This window comes from Myripristis murdjan, chromosome 4 (assembly GCF_902150065.1).
Source record: "Myripristis murdjan chromosome 4, fMyrMur1.1, whole genome shotgun sequence".
NCBI lineage: Eukaryota > Metazoa > Chordata > Actinopteri > Holocentriformes > Holocentridae > Myripristis > Myripristis murdjan.
In genome coordinates, this window is record NC_043983.1 from 23,704,403 (window position 1) to 23,727,287 (window position 22,885).

The 22,885-nt window shown below is 42.5% G+C and overlaps 1 protein-coding gene across 2 annotated transcripts in view; it reads right to left on the reverse strand.

Annotated features, from left to right (window-relative positions):
- Positions 1-22,885, reverse strand: part of nek7 (NIMA-related kinase 7) — a 70,113-nt gene that overhangs the window by 21,163 nt on the left and 26,065 nt on the right. For both annotated transcript variants that reach the window (XM_030049116.1, XM_030049115.1), the window contains exons 3-7: positions 17,937-18,077; positions 15,873-15,935; positions 10,851-10,961; positions 4,286-4,394; positions 2,686-2,793 (exon numbers count right to left, since the gene is read on the reverse strand). In XM_030049116.1, coding sequence (XP_029904976.1) covers positions 2,686-2,793; positions 4,286-4,394; positions 10,851-10,961; positions 15,873-15,935; positions 17,937-18,077 — 532 coding nt within the window. The remainder of the gene's footprint in view (positions 1-2,685; positions 2,794-4,285; positions 4,395-10,850; positions 10,962-15,872; positions 15,936-17,936; positions 18,078-22,885) is intronic.

The following is a 22,885-nucleotide window of genomic DNA, read 5'->3' on the forward strand; positions in this document are numbered from 1 at the left end:
TGTGTGTGTGTGTGTGTGTGTGTGTGTGTGTGTGTGTGTGCGTGTAAGTGTGTGACTGCGGGCTGCTGAACAGCTGAGTTGAAAGCCTAGGAGCTGACAGCCTATATGCCTGGACCTCCATCTCAGCTCCACCACCCTACTCTACTGTTCACTTGGGTGGCTGGGCTCATTACAGACCTACACTTGTGTGCATGTGCGCACACACGTGTGGATGTTGATGTGCACACGCAGACACACACACATGCACACACATACATTGCTCTCCACACATTCTTTCTTTCTCTCCTTCTATGCTTTCTTTTTTCTCCTTTTTTTCTGTCACACTGTCATATTCTCTCCTCTTACTCTGCGCCTTCTAACTTTTTCCTATCTCTCACTCTCTCCAGTTTCCTTTTTCTCCTTTTTTCTGTCACTGTCACATTCTCTCCTCTTGCTCTGTTCATTCTACCTTTTCTTTCTCTCTGTTTCTGTCACTTGTTCTCTCTGCTCTTTATTTCTCATGCTCCTTTCTTTTTCTGTCGCTTTGTCTTCTCTCACTCTGGTCTCTTCCTTTCTCCTCTTGCACCTTACCCTTCTCTCTCTCTCTACCTCATTGTCAAATTCTTGCTTTGCCTCACCCACTGTCTCTTCTTCTATCTCTAACACCACATTCTGAGAAAACATATAGAGAGGAATGAGAGAGAGAGAGAGGGAGACTAAAAGTAAATGCAACAGAGGGAGGGACAGAGGAAAGAAGACATGGAGCCAAAAAAGACAGAGAGATAGGAAAATAATGTGAAACAGATACACACTGCTGTGTTTTGGACAGGTATTACAAAGTGCACACAAAATGTACAGTCATGTGAAAACCATACAGCAACAAATTTGATGCCTTTTCCCCCTCAAACTTAAGCATAAGGACTTTTACAAAATTATTTATGAAGCCATTAAGCCTTTTATTAGCCTCTGGCCTACTACGATTCTAACATAAATATATAAGTTAAAAAATAAACACAGGTCTTCATGTAAAAAATTTTTTTTTTCTTATTTCTTAATAAGCTGACTTTTTGCCGATACATCACTCAAGGTAATATTGTGTGATTTGTGTAGCTCAGTAAATAGCCCAGGAGCCAATTACATGGACAGGCTGATGATTCGAGTGTTACAGTGACCCCACAGCGAGTGGAGCTGCCTATCCTCTGTCAACCTAAAGAGGGTGCTGTGGACTCAACGTTTAATGAGCAATCACAGACGCTTTCACCTCGCTCCGCTGGCACTGCAGGCTGCCTAGTTGATAGGACTTCTGTAGAGCTGATCATGTGATTCACACCTTCTCAAAGGCTGGGCTGCTGCTGCACAGAGGCTGAGAATAGCGCATTTGTTTATGGTATTAACTTAATAACAGAGTGACAGAGGGAAGTGAGACAGTGCAAATGACAGCATTTATATTTAAATTTAAGCAATCCACTTTTCTACATTTTCAAATCTATACCTAACAAGTTAAATTGCTCAAGATATTTTGTAATTTTACAATTCACACCTCCATGTGCTCCAACAGACAAAATGAAAACTCGTCTAACCTCCTCCACCACATGCTGATCTGAGCCATAACTTACTGGATGGTGCTGTAGATTCAACTGGTTTAGTATATACCCACTTAAATTAATAAAATTATTTCAATATATTAGCAGCCATTTCTAGTCCACTAAAATAAAATGACTAAATAAATTATCTCCACTAATGCTGAGAGACTTTTACAGCAGGGTGCGGTGATGAAGGCAGGAAAGGACAGGCTGTTAACAAACTGTAAAGATGTTGGCCTGTGTTTAAAACACTAGGGCATCTCTGAAGTGAAGTAGGTGTGTATATATGTTTCTGTGCGTGTATTTGTGTTAAACCCCATGTCTCCTGTGAAGTGAGGCGAGCTGCAGCAAGCTGACACCAACAGGGGGGTTTTGGTCATGGCTGCAACTGAGACTAAATAAATAGACTTTAAATTATGTTCGCATTGACAGGACAAGGCTTTCAGTGATACAGATATGTCTGTTCCTTTGGAAATTAATAATTATTTAAATGCTGTTTCAGATGGTTTTTAAAAGACCGGGACCTAATGTAAAAGATTCAGAGTACCTGGTCCATATGCATCTAAGAATACATTTTGATTGCTCAGGTCACTGCATGACCTGAGCATCAAAATGTTGTTAAATGTTGTTAAATGTTAAATGTTGTTAAGTCTTGTGATTTGAATCAAGAGAGACAAACTTGTTCTTAAAGACTTTACCCTGCTTTTGCATAGTTCAAGGTTACCAATTATGCATATTCCTGAACTATTACTCACTTAAAAATAAAACAGCAACCAAAAAACCCACAGGGTGTTATATGATTTCATTTCCTACAAACCCACAATAACCCTGTTTGTCGCGTTGGCCGGTATGTTTTATGGCACACAGTCACAATCAGAGCCGTGTGTCGACTGGCTCTGCCCAGACATCATCTGTGTCAGGGTCAAAGGTCAAGGCAACAGGAAGCAGCTAACTGGCCAATGAAGGGGCTGGGTGCAGCCTTGGCCCTAAAGCACTACAACACAACACATGGTTCTGGGCTCACCATTCCTAATGAAACACATCCAGCTCCGGGTGATTACTGGGGGCCTGTGTGTGTGAGAGAGAAAGAGTCTCCACATATGTCTAGACTGCTGTGATTTACCTAGTGAGTGAGCAGCAGTCGTTTTGGAGCTGAAGAATCGTCCCAGTCCCAAGTCTCCTAGCTTCACTACTCCTGTGGCTGTGATGAATACATTGGCTGGTTTGATATCTGGAGAGGGAGAAAAGAGGGTGAGAGTAAGGGAGAGGGTGAGAGTGAGGGAGAGGGAGAGGGTGAGGAAGAGGGAGATGGAGAGGAGAGTGCACTTACAACAATCTGCTGCAATCAAACTCAATGAACGTTTAAATGCCACTTTAGTGTGCATCAAGCACATGTTACTGTGAACACAGACTAACATTATTTTACATAAGTGATAATGGTTGATTAAAAAAACAGAGATGCACTGTATGATAGCACACTAAATCGGTTTGAGAAAAAGTGTGCATATTATATTTAGGCCTTACCCCCAGCCTCTACCTATCCGTGCGAGTTTGTAATCCACGACGCACGCATGACATCCATGGTGGAGTTTAGCCGGGGGATTTTTTTTTCCATCTTTGCTCAGAAAACATGACTGGATTGTAGGCACATATTTAAAAAACAGCCATTCCAGTTAACATGGGGGGTGGGGGTTGGGGCATTTCTGTTGCTTTCTCTACAGTAATATTAATGTGACCTGCAGCAGCTTTTGAAATTTACTGCTCCCGAATAATTGTAAGTGGCTTTTGAATAGGCAGTCTCTGCTAAGTGGTCATTAAAGCTCAGAGCTCAGGGTTCATTAGTGTCTCTGTGCCCTAATCAGAGTCAGTCCAACAGAACTACATCACCTGTAGCTGTGTATGGGTGCTGTATGGGTACATGAATCCAGGCCTCAATATTACTGGGCCTTATTGAAAGCATGTGGGCCCATAAACACTGCGTTCTCTGGCCTATGTGCTGTTCAACACCTACACTCAGGCCTTCTCTGTCATATGCAACAAGGTCGCTCACACTATCTAAGTCCACCTTGAAACATCTACTTCATGTTTTGTTTTCATTCATTCACGTGATTATTTTCAGAGCTTAGTGTTTTTCAGTAAATTATTCATGCAGCACATATATTTTTTTTTCTAATGATATTCAGTATTATATATAATGCATTTAAGTAGAGGATATGAAAAATAGTTAAATCACATGACCGCAGTGATGGTATAATTTCAAAATTGTTTTAATGTAGTGACACAAGAGTTTATGTGTTCTTAGAAGCAGATATAATGTGGACATCTACTATGGCACATTGTCCACAGCATTATTACTTTATTTCTAAATTATTATTTTCCATAAAATTTTCCATAAAATTAATTAGTCTTACGTAAACACTTTGAGTTGCCCTTTAAGGTGACAGAAGTGTAAATCAGAATGAACACATAATCATATCACCTTATTCATTGTTAGGTTTCTGTTTATTTATTAATGTTTAAACAAAATTTGAATACAAAGTGCATGCTGAAAGGGATTTCTGTTTTTGCAGCGGTATCAAATCAGGTACTGAAAATCATGAGAATCTCACTGCAACTGGTATTAACTACCAAAATTCTACGCATATGTGTGTGTTTCTGTGTTTTTACATGCGTTAATTATGTTTATGATGGATGTGTACATGTATCCAGTGCATCAACAATACCTCTGTGCATGACTCTCCGGGAGTGCATGTGTTCCAACGCACTGCAGAGCTGGACAAAGTATTTCCACACCGTTCTCTCTGGGATCAGCCTCCGCTGCTTCTTAAAGTGCTGCAATGTGCATACACACGCGTGCACACACACACACACACACACACACACACACACCAAATGGACTGAGTCAACCCAATATTAGCGTACCTGAAAACAAGGCACAAATAAAATCTTTAACAGGAATAGCAAAAGGCCTTGTGTGGCACGGAATATACTTTTAAGACCAACAATGTTTGTGTCCGTGTGTGTGTGTGTGTGTGTGTGTGTGTGTGTGTGTGTGTGTAAAGCATCCATCCCCAGCCTCTCTCCCCAGCTCTATGACTCCACTGTTAATGGGACCCAGACCGCTTTCCTCTCATTCTCTGCCTAGCCTAACCAAGCCCCCATCTCATTTTCACTATGCCCTGCAATGGAAAGCACATGCATTCTCAGGAGTAGGGAGAAGAAATTTGTGGTTCCTTCCAAACTCTCCCATCTGGCACACAGCTCTTTTGTTACGTACAGCTTTCAGTGGCACAGTAATTCCAGTAATATGTTTTTTTTAAATGTAGTTATTTATTTATTTATTTTGGAGGGCTGAGTGAGTTGTTCTGGATCATCAAGACTGTGGTCCCCCTCACAGAAGCCACAGTGATGACAGAGCATTGACTTAGACATCATGGTAGATCGATCCGCAATGACAAGAAGCAACAACTGATGAAAGGAACCCCGCCTCTGACCAAAAAGCAGAAATAACAAAGAAAGGAAATTTAGTAACAAAGTGCGGCTAGAAGCAGGTTTTTTTTTTTGTTTTGTTTTTTTTGTTTTGTTTTTTTTTGAGGTGCTGCCATAGTTTCATATGCTGAGGAAAAAAACATACATTTATGCCAGGGTGCATTTGAATCCTGCATGACTTCATTATAAGTCCTCTCCTTTCTTACTTTTCCTGTTCCTTGCATCTGTCTCCAGTTTTGCCTGTCATATTAGGCTGTGATATTTGCTACAATACATTAATAACAAAGTAAAAGCACAAATACCATTATTTAAAACAAACATACAATAATGAGTTTTTTCATTCCACCAATCATTTTGTAAGAGTCAGGATGAGAATAGCCACTTAAAAAACAAAGTGCAGATATCTCCTTCTTTGAATGAACTCATTACTTGATAATAAAAAAGAAGTCCATAAAGTTTGTGCTGCTCTGTGCACAGCAGTGCACTGGCCTAGGGTGATGATGAAAACAGGAACCACATAAATTCACTAAGAAAAAAGTTAATTGCACAAGATGCCTTACTCTGGTATTTCTGCAATAGTCCAGTTATATTGGAATACAAGTGTAAAAACACAAATAACAAACAGTTCCAGGAAATACAAACCTGTGTTGCCTGTTGGCAAAATGTGTCATTCACTCAATGTTTTTGCACATTCTGACTAAAGTATTGTGGTGGGCAATGAACTTCACTGATAAAAAAGAAATGGCACTCAACTTAAATGTGACATGATGAAAGATAATCGATCACCATCCTAATAGCATATTATCAAGTTACTGAGAAGCTCTTAGTGCAAGAGCACTATGGAGAAATGGCTTATCTTGTTTGCTTATTCTATTATCTATAAAGACATAATAATTAATAATCATCTCCAGTGAGGTCAGGGATCAAGGGGTGAGAAAGACTTTTGATGTCCTATAAGAGGAACTTAAAAATAAAACTACAAAAACTGCTGAAAGAATAAAATCACCTGAAAAGACACCTCTTAGGCCATCCACAAATCACCGCCCTCCCCCTCCACCTGCACACACACAGCTCCAGCCCTGTACCGCAGCATTCCCAATCACAAGTAAAAAAATACAAAATATGATATCAAGCTGTCACATTCAAATACTGAGACCCTCTTCCTCAAGAGCACCAACAACTCCATATTGACACCAAACCTCCTGAAAGCCATCAATATAATTTACCAGATTGTAATAATCATATTCAGCCCTAAGATGCGCAGACAACTGCCCCTTCAACAGTGACACCCTGTGTACTGGCCCACAGTCCTTCACTTTATTCCTCATTGAGAGCCAGGTAGCCAGTTTAGCTTGCTCAAACAGAAAGTTCATCAGCAAACTTTTTGTTTTGTTTTTCACAGAATACAATGGAGAGAGAGGGTGAGTGAGTGAGAGAGAGAGAGAGAGAGAGAGAGAGAGAGAGAGAGAGAGAGAGAGAGATAGCGAGAGAGAGAGAGAGGGAAAGACTGGTGGGGAGAGCATAAAGACTGCAAGAAAGAGAAGGAAGGATGTTAAGTGATGGTAAGAGAAAAAGAAAGACAGACAGACGGAGAGAGAGAAAGAGAGAGAGGGAGAGAAAGGGAGACAGAGAGGGAGAGAGAGAGAGAGAGAGAGAGAGAGAGAGAGAGAGACCTTGGCCTACATCCAAACAAAGCCTCAGTGAGGAGCCATTCTTCCCTTGCCCTCCTATTTCCATATCAGAGGACTGTTTGATGTCAATGGGGGAGCACAAAGACACCCACCAACACCACCACCATCCTCTTCTCCATGCCTTTAACAGCAAACACTGCACATGCAATATTCTGTAAGTGCATGCAAATCAAGGACCATTTGATTTCATTTGAATTCTGAGATGGTCAGAGAGAGAGTGTAATGGAGAGAGAGGGAGGGAGGGAGGGTCGGCAAAGGAAAAGAAGGAGAAAGCAGAGTGGAGTGGAGGATGAAAAATCAAAAAGAATAAAAAATGTTAAATTCATGCATCAGGGGGTTCTGTTTTACATATGGCGCACTGTACGAGTGTGTTTACTTCACAATACGGCCCTGGGAGGGGGGCTGAGCCCTGGCGCGTACCTCTGGATTGCCACTGCTTAATTAGAAAAACAAATCATTTAGAACGGTACGGGAGACAAATTTTTCAGAGTAGAAGCGTGTGCATGTATGTATGTGTTGTCAGCAGCCATAAGGAGGTGGCACAGGCTGAACAGTCTCGGCATCCTCTGTAGCTCAGCTATATACTGTAGCACCGATGCTAAGCAGTTTGTTATCACACCTTTAAAGACTGCCATGTTATATCTCTGTGCATGCGCATTTCATTGTACGTGTTTCCACGTTTTTTTGCGCACAAGTGTCTGCAAGTACTCTGCTTATACAGTATACGCATGCAATCAGTGTGTGAGGGTATGTGAGTGTATATGTATGTGTGTGAGTGTGCACGTGCCTGTGAGTGTGTGTGTGTGTGCAGAGCCTGCCATGTTCAATCTCTTGTACTGCTAATCCTCGCCTCTCCTAATTTGCTGTGTTGAACCGTGCGGACGTGGAGCTGCTGAGTATGACTGCAAACGGCTTGTCGAGTAGCGCTGATACAACGCCACTGCATCATTTATGCATGGGAAAGACCAGGCTTTTTACATGCATACCACTAATTTGCTATACTGGCAGGTTGTGAATAGCTGGGGTTTTGCTGTAACTTCGAGATGCATAACAGGGTTAGCCTGCGAGGGAATCATTACTACTTTAGAACAAATGTGTAGCTTCTTTGGTTTCAAATTCAATGACAGCATCCTTGCAAACAGAATTATTCCCTCACCGCAAAGCTAACAGGTCTAGGTTTAACACAAGGTCATCCTGCCACATCCCTGTGTCACAGAGGGCTAACGTACACACTAAGTACTCGATTCTACTATACATTCATTTACATTTACTTATTCAACACTAATTTCATTGATTAGTCCCCCTAAAATTAAGAATCTGTTTTTTTAATGAGAAAGAGACATCTACATCTAGCCAATTAAGAAGTACTGATGCAAATAAAATAAAATACATACAGTACAGGCCAAAAGTTTGGACACACCTTCTCATTCAATGCGTTTTCTTTATTTTCATGACTATTTACATTGTAGATTCTAACTGAAGGAATCAAAACTATGAATGAACACATGTGGAGTTATGTACTTAACAAAAAAAGGTGAAATAACTGAAAACATGTTTTATATTCTAGTTTCTTCAAAATAGCCACCCTTTGCTCTGATTACTGCTTTGCACACTCTTGGCATTCTCTCGATGAGCTTCAAGAGGTAGTCACCTGAAATGGTTCTCCAACAGTCTTGAAGGAGTTCCCAGAGGTGTTTAGCACTTGTTGGCCCCTTTGCCTTCACTCTGCGGTCCAGCTCACTCCAAACCATCTCGATTGGGTTCAGGTCCAGTGACTGTGGAGGCCAGGTCATCTGCCGCAGCACTCCATCACTCTCCTTCTTGGTCAAATAGCCCTTACACAGCCTGGAGGTGTGTTTGGGGTCATTGTCCTGTTGAAAAATAAATGATCGTCCAACTAAACGCAAACCGGATGGGATGGCATGTTGCTGCAGGATGCTGTGGTAGCCATGCTGGTTCAGTGTGCCTTCAATTTTGAATAAATCCCCAACAGTGTCACCAGCAAAACACCCCCACACCATCACACCTCCTCCTCCATGCTTCACAGTGGGAACCAGGCATGTGGAATCCATCCGTTCACCTTTTCTGCGCCTCACAAAGACACGGCGGTTGGAACCAAAGATCTCAAATTTGGACTCATCAGACCGAAGCACAGATTTCCACTGGTCTAATGTCCATTCCTTGTGTTTCTTGGCCCAAACAAATCTCTTCTGCTTGTTGCCTCTCCTTAGCAGTGGTTTCCTAGCAGCTATTTGACCATGAAGGCCTGATTCGCGCAGTCTCCTCTTAACAGTTGTTCTAGAGATGGGTCTGCTGCTAGAACTCTGTGTGGCATTTATCTGGTCTCTGATCTGAGCTGCTGTTAACTTGCCATTTCTGAGGCTGGTGACTCGGATGAACTTGTCCTCAGAAGCAGAGGTGACTCTTGGTCCTCCTTTCCTGGGTCGGTCCTCATGTGTGCCAGTTTCGTTGTAGCGCTTGATGGTTTTTGCGACTCCACTTGGGGACACATTTAAAGTTTTTGCAATTTTCCAGACTGACTGACCTTCATTTGTTAAAGTAATGATGGCCACTCGTTTTTCTTTAGTTAGCTGATTGGTTCTTGCCATAATATGAATTTTAACAGTTGTCCAATAGGGCTGTCGGCTGTGTAGTAACCTGACTTCTGCACAACACAACTGATGGTCCCAACCCCATTGATAAAGCAAGAAATTCCACTAATTAACCCTGATAAGGCACACCTGTGAAGTGAAAACCATTTCACTTCACAGGTGACTACCTCTTGAAGCTCATCGAGAGAATGCCAAGAGTGTGCAAAGCAGTAATCAGAGCAAAGGGTGGCTATTTTGAAGAAACTAGAATATAAAACATGTTTTCAGTTATTTCACCTTTTTTTGTTAAGTACATAACTCCACGTGTTCTTTCATAGTTTTGATTCCTTCAGTGAGAATCTACAATGTAAATAGTCATGAAAATAAAGAAAACGCATTGAATGAGAAGGTGTGTCCAAACTTTTGGCCTGTACTGTAAATATAGACAATAAATATGATCATGGAGAAATCATGGAGATAAAAGTCATATAGTGGGTTAGTGCAAGCTCAAAATGAATTCACTCATGCATGCTGAGGAAATATGAGACGGCATACCGACTATTAAACATCAAAGTAAGATAGGTTACATTCGGTAATTGGTCATACACCCCCTACATACAAAAAATGTGTGAACTTTCCACCTTTTCATTGTCGTTTGATTCTGACCACTTCCCATTAAAGAGATTAAGCAGCTGTTAATGCAGCCTACTGGGATTTCAGGAGGCTGCAGGAGGTCTTATATTATTTGGTTTCAATGTGGAATGTATGAGTCAGACTGACTCAGTATCCAGGTAGACGAGATCCTGCACCAATTCAAAACCACAGACCTCCTGCCACCATTCCTTCAGTTATAAAAGACCACATCAGCAGTTTGGTGCTTCCATACTGGCATTCCCTATGAACTGCCAAGAAAAACAATCCAAGGAGAAACTTCTTTGTCCTCTCTGACAAAGGACTGTGTTGGACTGTCAAGCTTTGCACCTCAGAGTTATCTATTTATTCATCACAGTATTAAATAGACTATAGACTGGTAGACTGAGTATCTAGAAAATGACATTTCACTTATTTGTTAGCTGCATTTTGAATTTGACTGAGTCTCTCAGAGTGTGAGTAATAATTGTAAAGACAGGGTAAGTGAATAATCATTTAATATGAAGTACTCAATTTATCGAAAAATTCGTGTAGATACTCAATATGTAGATAATCAGTAGTTAGGCGGCTTGCCACAACAACCACAAAAAAAAAAAAAGAAAAAAAAAAAGCTGCAAAAAAACTTTTACCACTAGTTGTACAAAAACACTGGAAATTCTGGTTTAACTGATATCCCAAGCTATGTTTGCATTTTTGAGTCTTCTGTCCTCTAAGCGTTGTACCTGGGTGTCACCTCGAGCATTCCTCGAGGAGCTCAGCTAATCAACTAATCAGCTTCTATTCCAGGAGTTCGGCTGAGTCTGACTGAGATGCAGTGAAAAAATGAGTGAGAGCTGGCAAGTTTGCAGTTGTGTGCACTCCCTTACCTTGATCATGCGTGAGAGGTCCCCTGCATCTGCTAGCTCCAGCACTATGTTCAGCTCATTCTCCTCAATAAACGATGCATGGTACTTTATCACATTGGGGTGGTTCAATTGCTGTGTAGAGGAAAGAAAGGGATCATGAGGGAATAAAGGAGAGAAAAGGAGAGGTTTTGGTGGAAGTTTCAACATTAACAGAGCTCCCCTAAATCAGCACTACCTAACGCAAGATGATCTGTCACAAAGGCAATAGGTTTTAAAACATACCAGTGATCTTGAATGTTTGGCCTGTTTACTACAATTTACACACATTTTACATTGCAACAAACTACTTTCCAAATCATGCAGGGTATTAAAGATTTCACAGCATAACATCTTAATCCCTTGATTTTCCAATATGAATATGAATATATAAATTGCTGGTTGAAACACCCACTTTATAGAGTTCTGCTTCTGTGGCTAACTAAATCATGGAACTAGTAATTCCCTATGTAAAGGAATTTCTAAGGGACTATTTTCTGGTGAGAAACAGTGTCAATCTGCCCAATTTCAACTGATTAATGTCATAATAACACAACAGTGCTGCTACTTTTACCGAGACTAACGTGGACAACTTTATTACGTTGATGGAATACTGCTGTGAAGAAAGTTTTAAGTCTCAGAAAGTTAATTTTCATATTATAGTATAATGATTGGAAACCAATGGCTGGAGAAAAGGTGGGAAAACAATACCAGAGTTCTAAAATATGACTTTGGGAAAAGATAGAGACAGAGAAATCAAATACATATATTTCGTAGATATTAACATCTTCAATGCTGCAGAATACCCAGTGGTTGCTACAAAATTTTGTAATTAGATAGGCTCGACTAATTTAAAGGTAGAAGAAAAAAAATGGCCTGTGGCACAATGGCTTGCCCTGTGGTGACTTTGGTATGTGCTTTGAATTTATGTTCAATAGCAAAGAGGATAAAGATTAAACAAAAACACTGGATTAACTTCATTAACGCTTGGCTAAACTTGCTTAAGACCACATATTCTGTATATGCATTCATTTCACCCTATGCGGCATTTTTTTTTAATCATGTTACCGCTACTTATTCACACTAAACTTGTTCCTGGCATTTCCAAATAACTGCTGCATAGTGCTACTATAAAATTTATCTCAAAGCAACCCTGTCATCCCTTACAGATGAAAAATAAGTGAGGTTTACATCTGTAAGTCATGAGTGGTGCAATGCATTGTACTTTCACCAGCTAAAACCAATTAAAACTAAACAGTCAAAGCCATGTTTGGTAGTTAAGTGTGGACCTAATGAGACGGTTTTGTCCTCAAGTGTGACAAAGCTGGGTGACATGTCACAACATCCCCTCTGTCTGTGACAACAGCTCATGTGCCGAGACACACGCACAACACACACACATACACACACACACACACAAATGTCTGACAGGCTGACACGGCTGGCAGACAGAAAAACAAGCGTCCCAGGCTCATCTCTGGGTGAGATTCCTTCCTGTTGGTTGGTCAATAAGGCAGGAACAGCATTCCCTCAAGTAAACAAAAAGGCTCTATCCATCCAAAGAGGGAAAAGAAAAGGGGGGAGGGAGGGAGGGACGACGAAGGGAAAGAAACAAATGACACAGTGACACAGACAAGGAACAAGAGTGATGGAGACAGGGAAGGGTGAAGAGGTAGAGAGAAAACAAAGGTGGGTGAAAAAAAGCGCATAAGGAAGACACGGTGAGAAAGAGTCAGAGAGAGAGAGGAGGGAATAGAAGGAGAGAGAGGGTGATATGTGGAGAGCTGGAGAGATGGAGCTGTGTGGCATGGCGGTGTCGGGGTGGAGGGGTGGGGGGGTATGATATGAGCAGACGGAGCGGTGTGACACGCGTCCTCCACTCGGCTTCGCTCTTCTCTTTCTCTGCTGTGATTAAAGAAATGTTCATGCTCTGAATGATGCCGAGAAGAGAGGAGAGGAGAGCACAGTGCAGTACAGTACGCCACGCTACACTACACTCTCCACTCCATCTCCATCCCCCTTCCCCCATCCTTCTCTCCCTCTCCCTCTCTCTCTCTCCCTCTCTCTCTCTCTCACGTCTCCATCTTTCCTTCTCCCTCCCTTATTCTCTCTTGCCAGATGTATTTTTGGCTCTGGGTGGCAGTTCTCTGCGGCTCCACACTGTAGCACAGCCAGGGAAGCAAGAGCGATGACAAGTCTCTCCCTCTCCTTCTCCCTCTCCCTGCCCCTCCTCCCCCCTTCTTCCAGCACTCGAACCCCAGGCGCAGGATACAGAGAAATGACAGGATATGTTCACACGCAGATGTTTATGTAAATGATGGATGCTAAAATCATCTACCGTGTGTCTAATCTGTCAAAGACTATTGTATTACAACAATCATTCATTACTATAATTAACTGTTATGATTACTGTACTGTATAGACGGTGGTTCTAAACCAGCGTCTGTAATTACATAATCAGACAAGGCTCAATGTAATATTTCCAAAACAAACAATAACTTGGTGTGCTCAGAATCTGTGTAATACAGTGACAAATACTATCAGGTAGTAAAATGAATCATTACAGTAAACGGTCTGATTTTGAAATAGATTTCAAGTATATGCATAACAAAATGCAGCTGCTAGCAAGCTGAACAACAAAGCTGAAAAAACTACTTGAGCTCCAGTTACATTCTACTTTGGGCTCCTCCATGCTAAGATCATGCAGAGTGGAAATGGATGCTGTAAGCCTAGACAATGTATTAAGACTTGTATCCTAGCTTTTAATAAATGCCCATCATCAGACACAGCTGATGCTATGTCTTTGTATGAACAACATATTTATTATTTTCCAACTCGGTTAACAGCAAAGTGATCAGACCACCTATAATCCTGGATGGATTTTTCCCGTGAGAGGGAGTGTATAATAATTTTACCAAGAAACACACCATTTATAGATACCTAAAGCCTGTACAGTTAAATCAACATATAGCGGCGCATCGAGTTAAATAAGTTGGATGTTGCCAGGTCTAACTCTTGAAAGTAAACCGCTGGTATAATCTAATCAGATGCAGAACTCAAGCACACAAAGACACATAACCCCCGAGATGCAAACATTTACACAGAAGCACATAAACACAATATCACAAACACAAACAGAAAAATGCACAGGCATCATTACTGCTTTTCACCACTGATTAGGGTGAATCATTAATCTTCAAAATATAATCCAGGGCTCATAGCAACCATAGACTATAGTTGGAGGATTTCAAGAATTATGGCAAGTTAGCAAGAGAGTGGGCTATTTCTGCACAAACATTCCTATCAGTGTGGATTTAGACAAAAGGACAGAGTGAGATTTTCAAGCTGAAAATCATGATGCCAGAGCAGCAGAGCACAGATGAATGAACAGACACAGACACAGACAGACAAACAAACAAATAGGCAGACTGTTGAAGGGCCATGACTGAGTATGCGTGCATGTGTGTATGTGTGTCATTCCAGTCGGTCCATGCCACTGTGTCTCTCATTATTCTGATTTGGCTGTTTCTCCTGTTGGCCTGTCTAGTGGGGGATAAGGCAGAAGGACTGTCTCTCTCACACTCAGCCTTTTATTATTAGGTTGGCCAGGCAGCGCAGGGCAGGGCATAACTACCACGCTCACAAGCAATCAGCTAGAAGACATTGCTTAAAGGACGAAAAGGGAGCAACAAAATGCTCAGAGAAGGGGGAGACGAGCCAGGGAGGGAGAAAGGAGGAGGGATGGGTGGGAGGACATGGCAACAGGGCGAGAGAGGAGGAGATAGGAACAACCTGAGGAAAGCAAAAGGCATAGGACATGTAGAAATGGATGACATGGGGGAAAGGGAGTATGGAGCAAGAGAAGGCTAGAGAAGGGTTGATATTAAAGAGGGAGCAACTGAGAGGAAAACAGAAAGAGAAATAAAGAAAACAGAAGATGCACACAGGAAACAAGGCGATGCAGTCACCGGCATAGTGTGATATTTAACCCCCATCTGACCCCGTACTCTGAGGTCACACGCCCGGGCCAAATGTGATCCAGGCACAGCACACTGTCTCATGCCATCATATCAGTGACCCACCACTCAGATCACAGCTCTTTACAGGGTATCCCCAGCATATAAGTATTGCTCTCTGTGATTGGCCAAAAGAGCCTGGGGAGCTTCACTGTTGTTTGAGTGGCACAAACTAATTGGTTGTATTGTTTTCTTGTTTTCCCCAATGTGTGTGTGTGCAAAATGCCTCCAGCTCACATTCACAGAAAAGCTGCACATATGATATGGAGGGGGAGAGATAACCATGAACACACACACACACACACACACACACACACCACTCTGACACACGTCTCGGATCTTGCAGACAAGGGGAGTTATTGAAGCTGTCATTAGTTTGTTCATTATCGTTTGAGAGCAGCACGACTGACACATGTTAAAGGCAGTTTGATAAATGAAATCGCTTCATTTGGGAAAAAAAGGAATGAAAAGAAAGAATGAGTGAGGGAAGTGAGAGAGGTAAAACATCAAGAGACACATGAGGGAGGCAGCTAAATTTCCATGCTGATGCACTGTTGCCCCCCTCCGAAACATTACAGAGAGATAAAAAACAATAGTTTTGGCATTAAAAAAAGAGTCAATGTGAGCCTGGAGGGATGGCACACTGGGATGTGTGCAAGTGATACACATGCACACATGCAGACATATGGAGACACTAAGCCACACATACAGTCACTCTATCACACACACACACACACACACACACTTATGCACAAATACTCATACACACACTTTTGCATTTATAACCATGCAAGGAAAGCATGTATGCACACAAACAAACACACACACACACCACACAGACACAGACACACACAGACACACACACACCACACAGATCCGAGCCGTCTGGCGCAGATCAATTGTTTTCCTGTGGTGGAAGGTCTCAGCTGAGGCACCTTAAGAGAACAGAAAGCAGCGCATGACGCCGTCTCCCTCTCCTCTGGTTCTTTACCTTAAGGAGATCTATCTCTTTGATGCAATCTTGCCGAGCTTTGGCATCCATCAAGTCGAATATCTATCAAGAGATCAAAAGGAGAGAAAGAGAGGGGGGGGAGGTGTTATGACATATTCAAGGAAGGGAGAGATAGAGAGATGTAGAGAAAATGGGAAAAAAAAAACACTAAACAGAGAGAAAACAGAAAACATGGCTGCTGTTATCTAGAGAGTGGCGTTGGAGTCAGTGCATGATGTTCTACATCTGAGTGACACACACACATCTCTGTGTAAGGTGTCTGTGTGGTGTGTGTGTGTGGTGTGTGTGAGTGCTCACCCAAAAAGATTCAGAGATGCACATATTCCCAGTGGTGTGTATGTCAGTGTAAGTGTGTGTGTTTGTGCATGTTCACATAGATATTTGCACAGTCATGTCATTTTTAATATGGCCTACACACTCATATAGCAGTTTGCCAACATGTCATATATAGCAGCTGCATGACAATCTATAACGTGTTAGAAGTGTATGTTTGTGTGTGTGTGTGTGTGTGTGTGTGTGTGTGTGTGTGCGTGCACACGCGGCTGAGGCTCCTCACTGTCAGACTGATCATCAGCAGTAAAGAGGCACTGGACAGTGACAGAGACGTACCCCACAGCCATTTACAATAACAATAATCTGTTATTCTTTTGTTCTACCAGGCAAGTGTATGTGCATACTGTATGTGAATGCAATGTTTTCATTTTTCTGTCCACGTGTGTGCATCCATGCGTTTATCGGAGTGTGAATTTGTGTAATTGTTGAGTTTTATCATCTGTGTGTTTGCGTTTGTATCAAAAGCATTAGTGTGTGCATTCATGAGTGCAGAGCATGAGGTTTTACTAAGCAGCCTACAACAGAGCTCTGAAGCACTCCTGTGTGGCCGGCTCTGCCAGCTGGAGGGAAGCTTAAAAGAGCACTCTAGTTACTCTACTTTACCATAAGACAGTCACACATAGAATGTACTGTATTTTAACGGCCAGAATTATATCTGATAATGTGTTCCAAATCTGCATTTGAGCTGCCCCTGATTTTGAGTTTGTTTCAAGAGTCTTAAACACACTTACTGAAATATTTTATCAGCTATTCAGGGTTTTTCCTCCTTCCTCTTTGGTCAAACATATTTTTGTGCTCACAGCGTTTCTTTGTATTGCTGATATTCTAACTTATCTTTTGGATTGTATAGGACAGGCAAAAGTAAGCCTTCAGCCTATTCCTTTTTTGTTCACTGGTTGTGCGACATTTATTGTGTGAAATGGATTGGTTGTAAACATGTAAGACAATGTTTAGTCAGTTGAATTTTCACACAAATTGTTAAGTATTTGTTCCTTATAATGTATGACAGAAATAAACTATTCCTTCATTATTTTTAATGACCATTTCTCTGTGAAGTAGTTTTCTTTTTGACTGTAATACCAGCACAATCCACTGTGGTGCTCTATCATAATCTGTACAGCACCCAGAAAGGCGCTGCCAAAGAAGATGAGCTCTGAGTTTGTATTCACTGGCCTGGCTAACTAGCTCCGATGAACCATCAATACTGTGTACCTTCTTTAATTAAAAAAAAAAAAAACTACTACTTAGACCTAAATAAGCCTAAGCTTTGGTCCTTTCAGTATTTTCTCAAAACACAAGTGAATTACTATAGGAATATTATAGAAATATCACCTGTGGCAGGGTATGTCAGTGCACGCACGTGTTCTCACGTCTATCACTGGGTCCCTGTGATTATCTGGCCCCCGCCCACTACAAATAACAAGAACACCGTTTTCTGTAAACTAAACTTTCCATGAATATAAGTATAATATATATTCACAAAAGAATTCTGGGTCATGCTTGACCTTGTCTTTTGCACGATGGCAAGACAAATCTAAATATTATAAAGTGATTCTCTCTTCAGGAGGACAACAAAAATGAGCAGCATACTGACAGACCACCAGAGGGCCCAAAGCAACGTGACGGACAACATTTCACTTATGCAGAATACCGTCACTTTTTAGCACTATACCCCCTGATGAGTTCATCCTACTAGTGCCTTTGTCTCACCTGGACCTTCTTCAGGGCCACTGACGTGTTGTCCAGCAGGTACCTTGCCCGATAAACTTCACTGAACTGGCCCCGACCAATCTTCTTCTCAATCTGAAAGTTAGCCAACGAATTATGGCCCATATCCGGCTGCAACGGTTTCTGGAAAGACAAAAAAACAACACAATTATAAACATTTGTGCACGCACATGCATTCTCACACAAACACATTAGATGGGACAAGAACAACAAATAAAACACATGAGCACAGACATGTTGCGGTGACCTTGTATTTGGCATTGTAGTTCAAGTGTCTCCACATCTTAATGAGAACAAGAGCAAGAAAGGATGAGGGCTGCAGGATGTGGGTGAAACTGTGGTGAGGTCCGGCTTCTGTAGTTTGTTTTGCTGAGAGGCTGCTTTCGGCTGCTGATGATTTGACCGGCATTAGGCTGATGTGTCACGCTATGAAAGTCCTCCAAGAATTACGGCAGCTGTACTGCACACTACACACCACAATAAAGAGTACAGAGAGTGAACTATTTATGGCAGCAAAAGGGTATTTTTTCCACTTGATCCCTGTTGTAACATAATTTTGTTGTGACATAACTTTTATGAAAAAGGCATGGGTAACAACAAAGTTTACCTATTCACTGTTTCCCGTGAGGAATTTTAATGTATTTCCCTATCTTAAAAAAGTATTCTGCATGAATATGGCACAAGCCTTTAGCTTATTTACATAGTTATTAAAAACCACATAGTGGCATTTTGGGCTTATAAATGTTTTCCTGATCAATATTCAATATGTGTGAGCTCCCAGGACTCATGGAGATATTGTAAACCTGATACAGGTCATGCTAAAATATTAACCTCTGACATAAACAGGATAACTGGTAATTTTTTCATGGCAGCAGGCTGGCATAGTGAGTGGGGAGACCATCCTTCATCCGAGAACCTGGATTCAATCCCTGCGTTGGCAAAAATATGCCATGCTGAGTAAGGCACTGAATCCCTATTGATAGGCCCTGAGCTCTGACCTCCCTGTGGAGGAGGGGAAAAAAGAACATTTCCCTATGGGAGATTTTTTTGCAGCCAATAAGTCTTTCATTTCATTAGGTCACCGTTATCACAAGAATGAAGCATAACACTGTCTTCCTCCTTCCTTTGTCTGCCAACTCCTATCAACAGCAGCCTGGCACTAGGCTGTACTTTGTGAGGTGCTCCTACTTTTCTTCTCAACCCAAAGGATAGGCTGTGCAGCCAATGACACTGCCATGATAAAAAAAAAAAATACTACAAAACTCAAAAATAAGCCAGAATGAGCCCCTCGGACATGATGTGTGAAAAAATGCACAGAGCGGGCTGCATGACCTTTGCAGCCTTTTGGTAAACTTGTACAAGGCGTCGGCGGGAGCAAACAGAAGGTGACAGATATCAGAATGCCACATGTCACCAGTGCTTGTCCCAACATGGCTGAGGGAGCAGCTTGCGGGCAAGAGACTTAGGACCAAGGGTAAGAAGATGAGGAGATGGAGGTCAAAAAAGAATCTCCTCAGCACTGCAATACACAAAAGGGTAGTGCCATCATGCTCGTTCGCTTCACTTGTGTTTCAAAGTTCAATAGAGTCAGCATGAATACAGACCGCAGGCCACAGAGGATTCCCTCAGCTAGCTTGTGGAACTCAGTTCACCACTCGATCACTACAGCTGAGCTAACCAGCACATGACAACTCATACTGATTTCAACAAGGCAAAATAGATTTAGCTAAACAAGTAGTTAGAATGAGGAAAAAAATAACATACGTGGATTATCTGTATCATCACATGTACTGTTTCTACAATCTGTAAAATCATTATCAGATTATATTTAAGCCTACAGAACAATGTATTCACCATGTTGTCAACATTCAATTAATTGTTTTTACACCGACAGCATTAACTCAAAGATACTTAATGCACAGGATCAATGCATACCTATGTTAACAAATACACATACTATGAAGGGAGGCAGGACCTTTAGAAGAGGTGGGAGGGCTGGGAGGGGAGCAAGGGGGCAGCCAATTTAAGCATTTCATTGTTTTTTAAGTTGACAGCCAAGAGAAGAGGCGTGAGCCAACGAGATGCCCTGTCCAATTAACACCGCCGAGGTGTGTGCATTTTTCAGCATGACACCGCCATCATCCTGAGCTGTCTTGGAGTCGCTCTGACAGCGAGCATGACACACTGTTCCACAACCCATTGTTCAACATTACAGCAACTCTGAAGAACTCCTACTGTACTTCACTAATAGCTACCACTACAAGCTGTAACAATAATAACATATTATTCCACTGGGGAATTTTCATGGGAACTGAACTGGCATCGGCGCAAGGCAAAATGTATGCCAACACAAAGATCTAGGAAAGCGTGTCAGATTGTAAGCCAAGCAATATTTTGCACTGAGTTTTTTTGTGGTCACTGTAGCGTTAGTTCACAAAGGATGTAGAGTTTGTGATATCTAGATTTGGAGTGAGAGAGAGAGAGAAACAGAGAGGGAGAGAGAGAAAGAGAAAGAGAGAGAGAGATTGGAAGATAGGGGGAGAGAGAGAGAGAGAGAGAGAGACGAGGAGGACAAGAGGGCATTGCTTTCACTCGCTGCATGGTAGCTTGACAAATGTTAGCATGAGCCTCTAAAGCGCTGTGACAACCGCCTGCTGAGAGCACAGTCTTGCTAATGTGTCCTGGCATGCCAGCCCCGTAATCACACATTTACATATGCAATGACCTACATTTGCATGTCAGATCGCACACTGTCCGGCGTGATTAACGGTGGGCACCTCCCCGCGTGGAGTCGCCCTGGGTGGCAGCAGAGGCCGTGCGAGGGCGGAGTGAAGGCCGGAGGGGGGGCGGCTTTTTTGGCAGCCGAGGGGCCGGGCTGCCAGGCAGGATTATGTCAGCCGGCGGCCCCGGCATTAGACACTTCATTAGAGCTAATCTGTTTAGCAGTGGGCAGTGTATGTAAACTTCACAGGCCATTTGCGGCACCTCTTCGCCCCCTGGCCTGGCCTTCAAAGGGCAGCCAGGCCACGGCTGACTGACAGGCAGTCTCATCTGCCGCGCATGGCTGTCACACAATCAGGAGCTCCCAGCTGAAACACGAGGCCCCGACACACACAGACACACACACACACGCATAAGGACAAGTCACAGAGGGATGACCCTGAATGACGAAGGGGTCAGTGGCTGAACAAAACTAGGAGCAATACGGATATAGGGACTGTAGCTCGTAAAGAAACAAGAGCTGATTGTATGTGTGTCCATTTGTGTAAAACAGTCAAGTTGAGTTGGAGTTGAGAAAATGCTCTTCTCTGGCCTTGTGGACTTTTCAGAAGACAAAGTCCAATGTATCTTAATGGGGAGAGTATGGCTCTAATGCTGCCAAGGTTTAAAGGTTGATTCCAACTGGGGCAGCCTATGCTAAAAAAAAAAAAAAAAAAAAAAAAAAAAAAAAAAAAAAAAACATAACAACAGTAAGGCATTTTTGACAAAAGCAACTTCATGTAAAATCATTCCTGGAAGACAAACAAACACAACTAACACAACTAACTATCTATTACTGGCAGCTGATTCTATCAATATCGTCTCACACGTCAGCTAAGATCAATCAATGACTGTAGGTCTAGATTGCCAACAAATGCTTGAACAAAATAACAATCAGTGTCCAGCATGGTGATGATCTGCATCTCCTTCCGAATTCTGATCGTCATTGTATAGATTCCCCTTATCTTTTTCTTGTCTTGTACTTCAAGATATGAAATAGTTGGGCTGTATCATGTGGTGTGCCGCTGGCGTCCAACTCTGCTTACTCTCGTTGCTCACGTCATTCTGGTTGGTGATGGGGACAAGCTGCAGGGGATGGAGATTAAGTGGCAGCCATGCAAGGCATTATGGGTAACGTCTGTGAGGGACAGCGTGTCTTGGGTATAAAGGTGACACACAATCGCCATGGGCAACTCACTGGCAGGGGGGGAGAGAGAGAGAGAAAGAGAGAGAAGGAGAGAGAGAGAGAGAGAGAGAGAAGAGAGCAGACAGACAGCTCATCGGAAGAAGTGTGATACGGGCTGGCCAATAATGACACCATCGCCAAACACAACTGACAAGACACATGGAGACTGGAAGAGGGAATGCAGGAGACAGAGAAAGGGAGAGAGAGGGTGAGAGAGAAACGAAGACAAGCAGCAGAGGGGAGGAGGTGTGATGTGACAGCCCAACAGTGCCAACGGCTGCCACAGAAAGGCCAGCGGCGGCAGAGAGGTGCTGTCTCCCACAGAGAGAGAGGGAGAGAGAGAGGAAGAGAGACAGACAGACAGAGGCAGACAGACCGACAGAGAGTTAGGCAGGGGGGCCCACTCCCACCCTCACCAGTCACCAGCCCCCTTGAGCTCGGCACCATGTAATATTCATTCTCAGCCAGCCAGCCAGTCAAACAGCCAGTCAAACAGCCAGGATTCACCCCAAAGGTTCTTCTTCTGCTTCTCTTCTCAATCTGCTCCACAACCGCACTGCCTTGTCTTAGCGCTTACAGAAAGATCCGTCTCTGTCAAAATCTGCAGTGACGATCAAAATCTGATCTGAGGGGGCCTCATCGCCAACCCTCCTACTCACTCAAAGAGCAAATGCGCCATTAAAAATGCACATCTTACCAGCTCATCTCGTTTACCTAATGCATATGCATCATACCTCCGGGACCAAGAGAAATGATATTGCAAGAGATACAGAATATCCTTCATCGCATATACAATTCAGATTTCTTCAGGAGGAGGCTGGTGGGTTTTTCCCCCCCTGTGCTGCCGAGCAGACTGAACCTTGGTAAAGTGTGAAACAGATTTAGGACTTGTTGAAAGACACCCATCTGGATGCTGGTTAGACAGCTATCTACATACTCTAACCGACTGTTTCTCTCCATCTCCCACTAAATATGAAATCAGTAC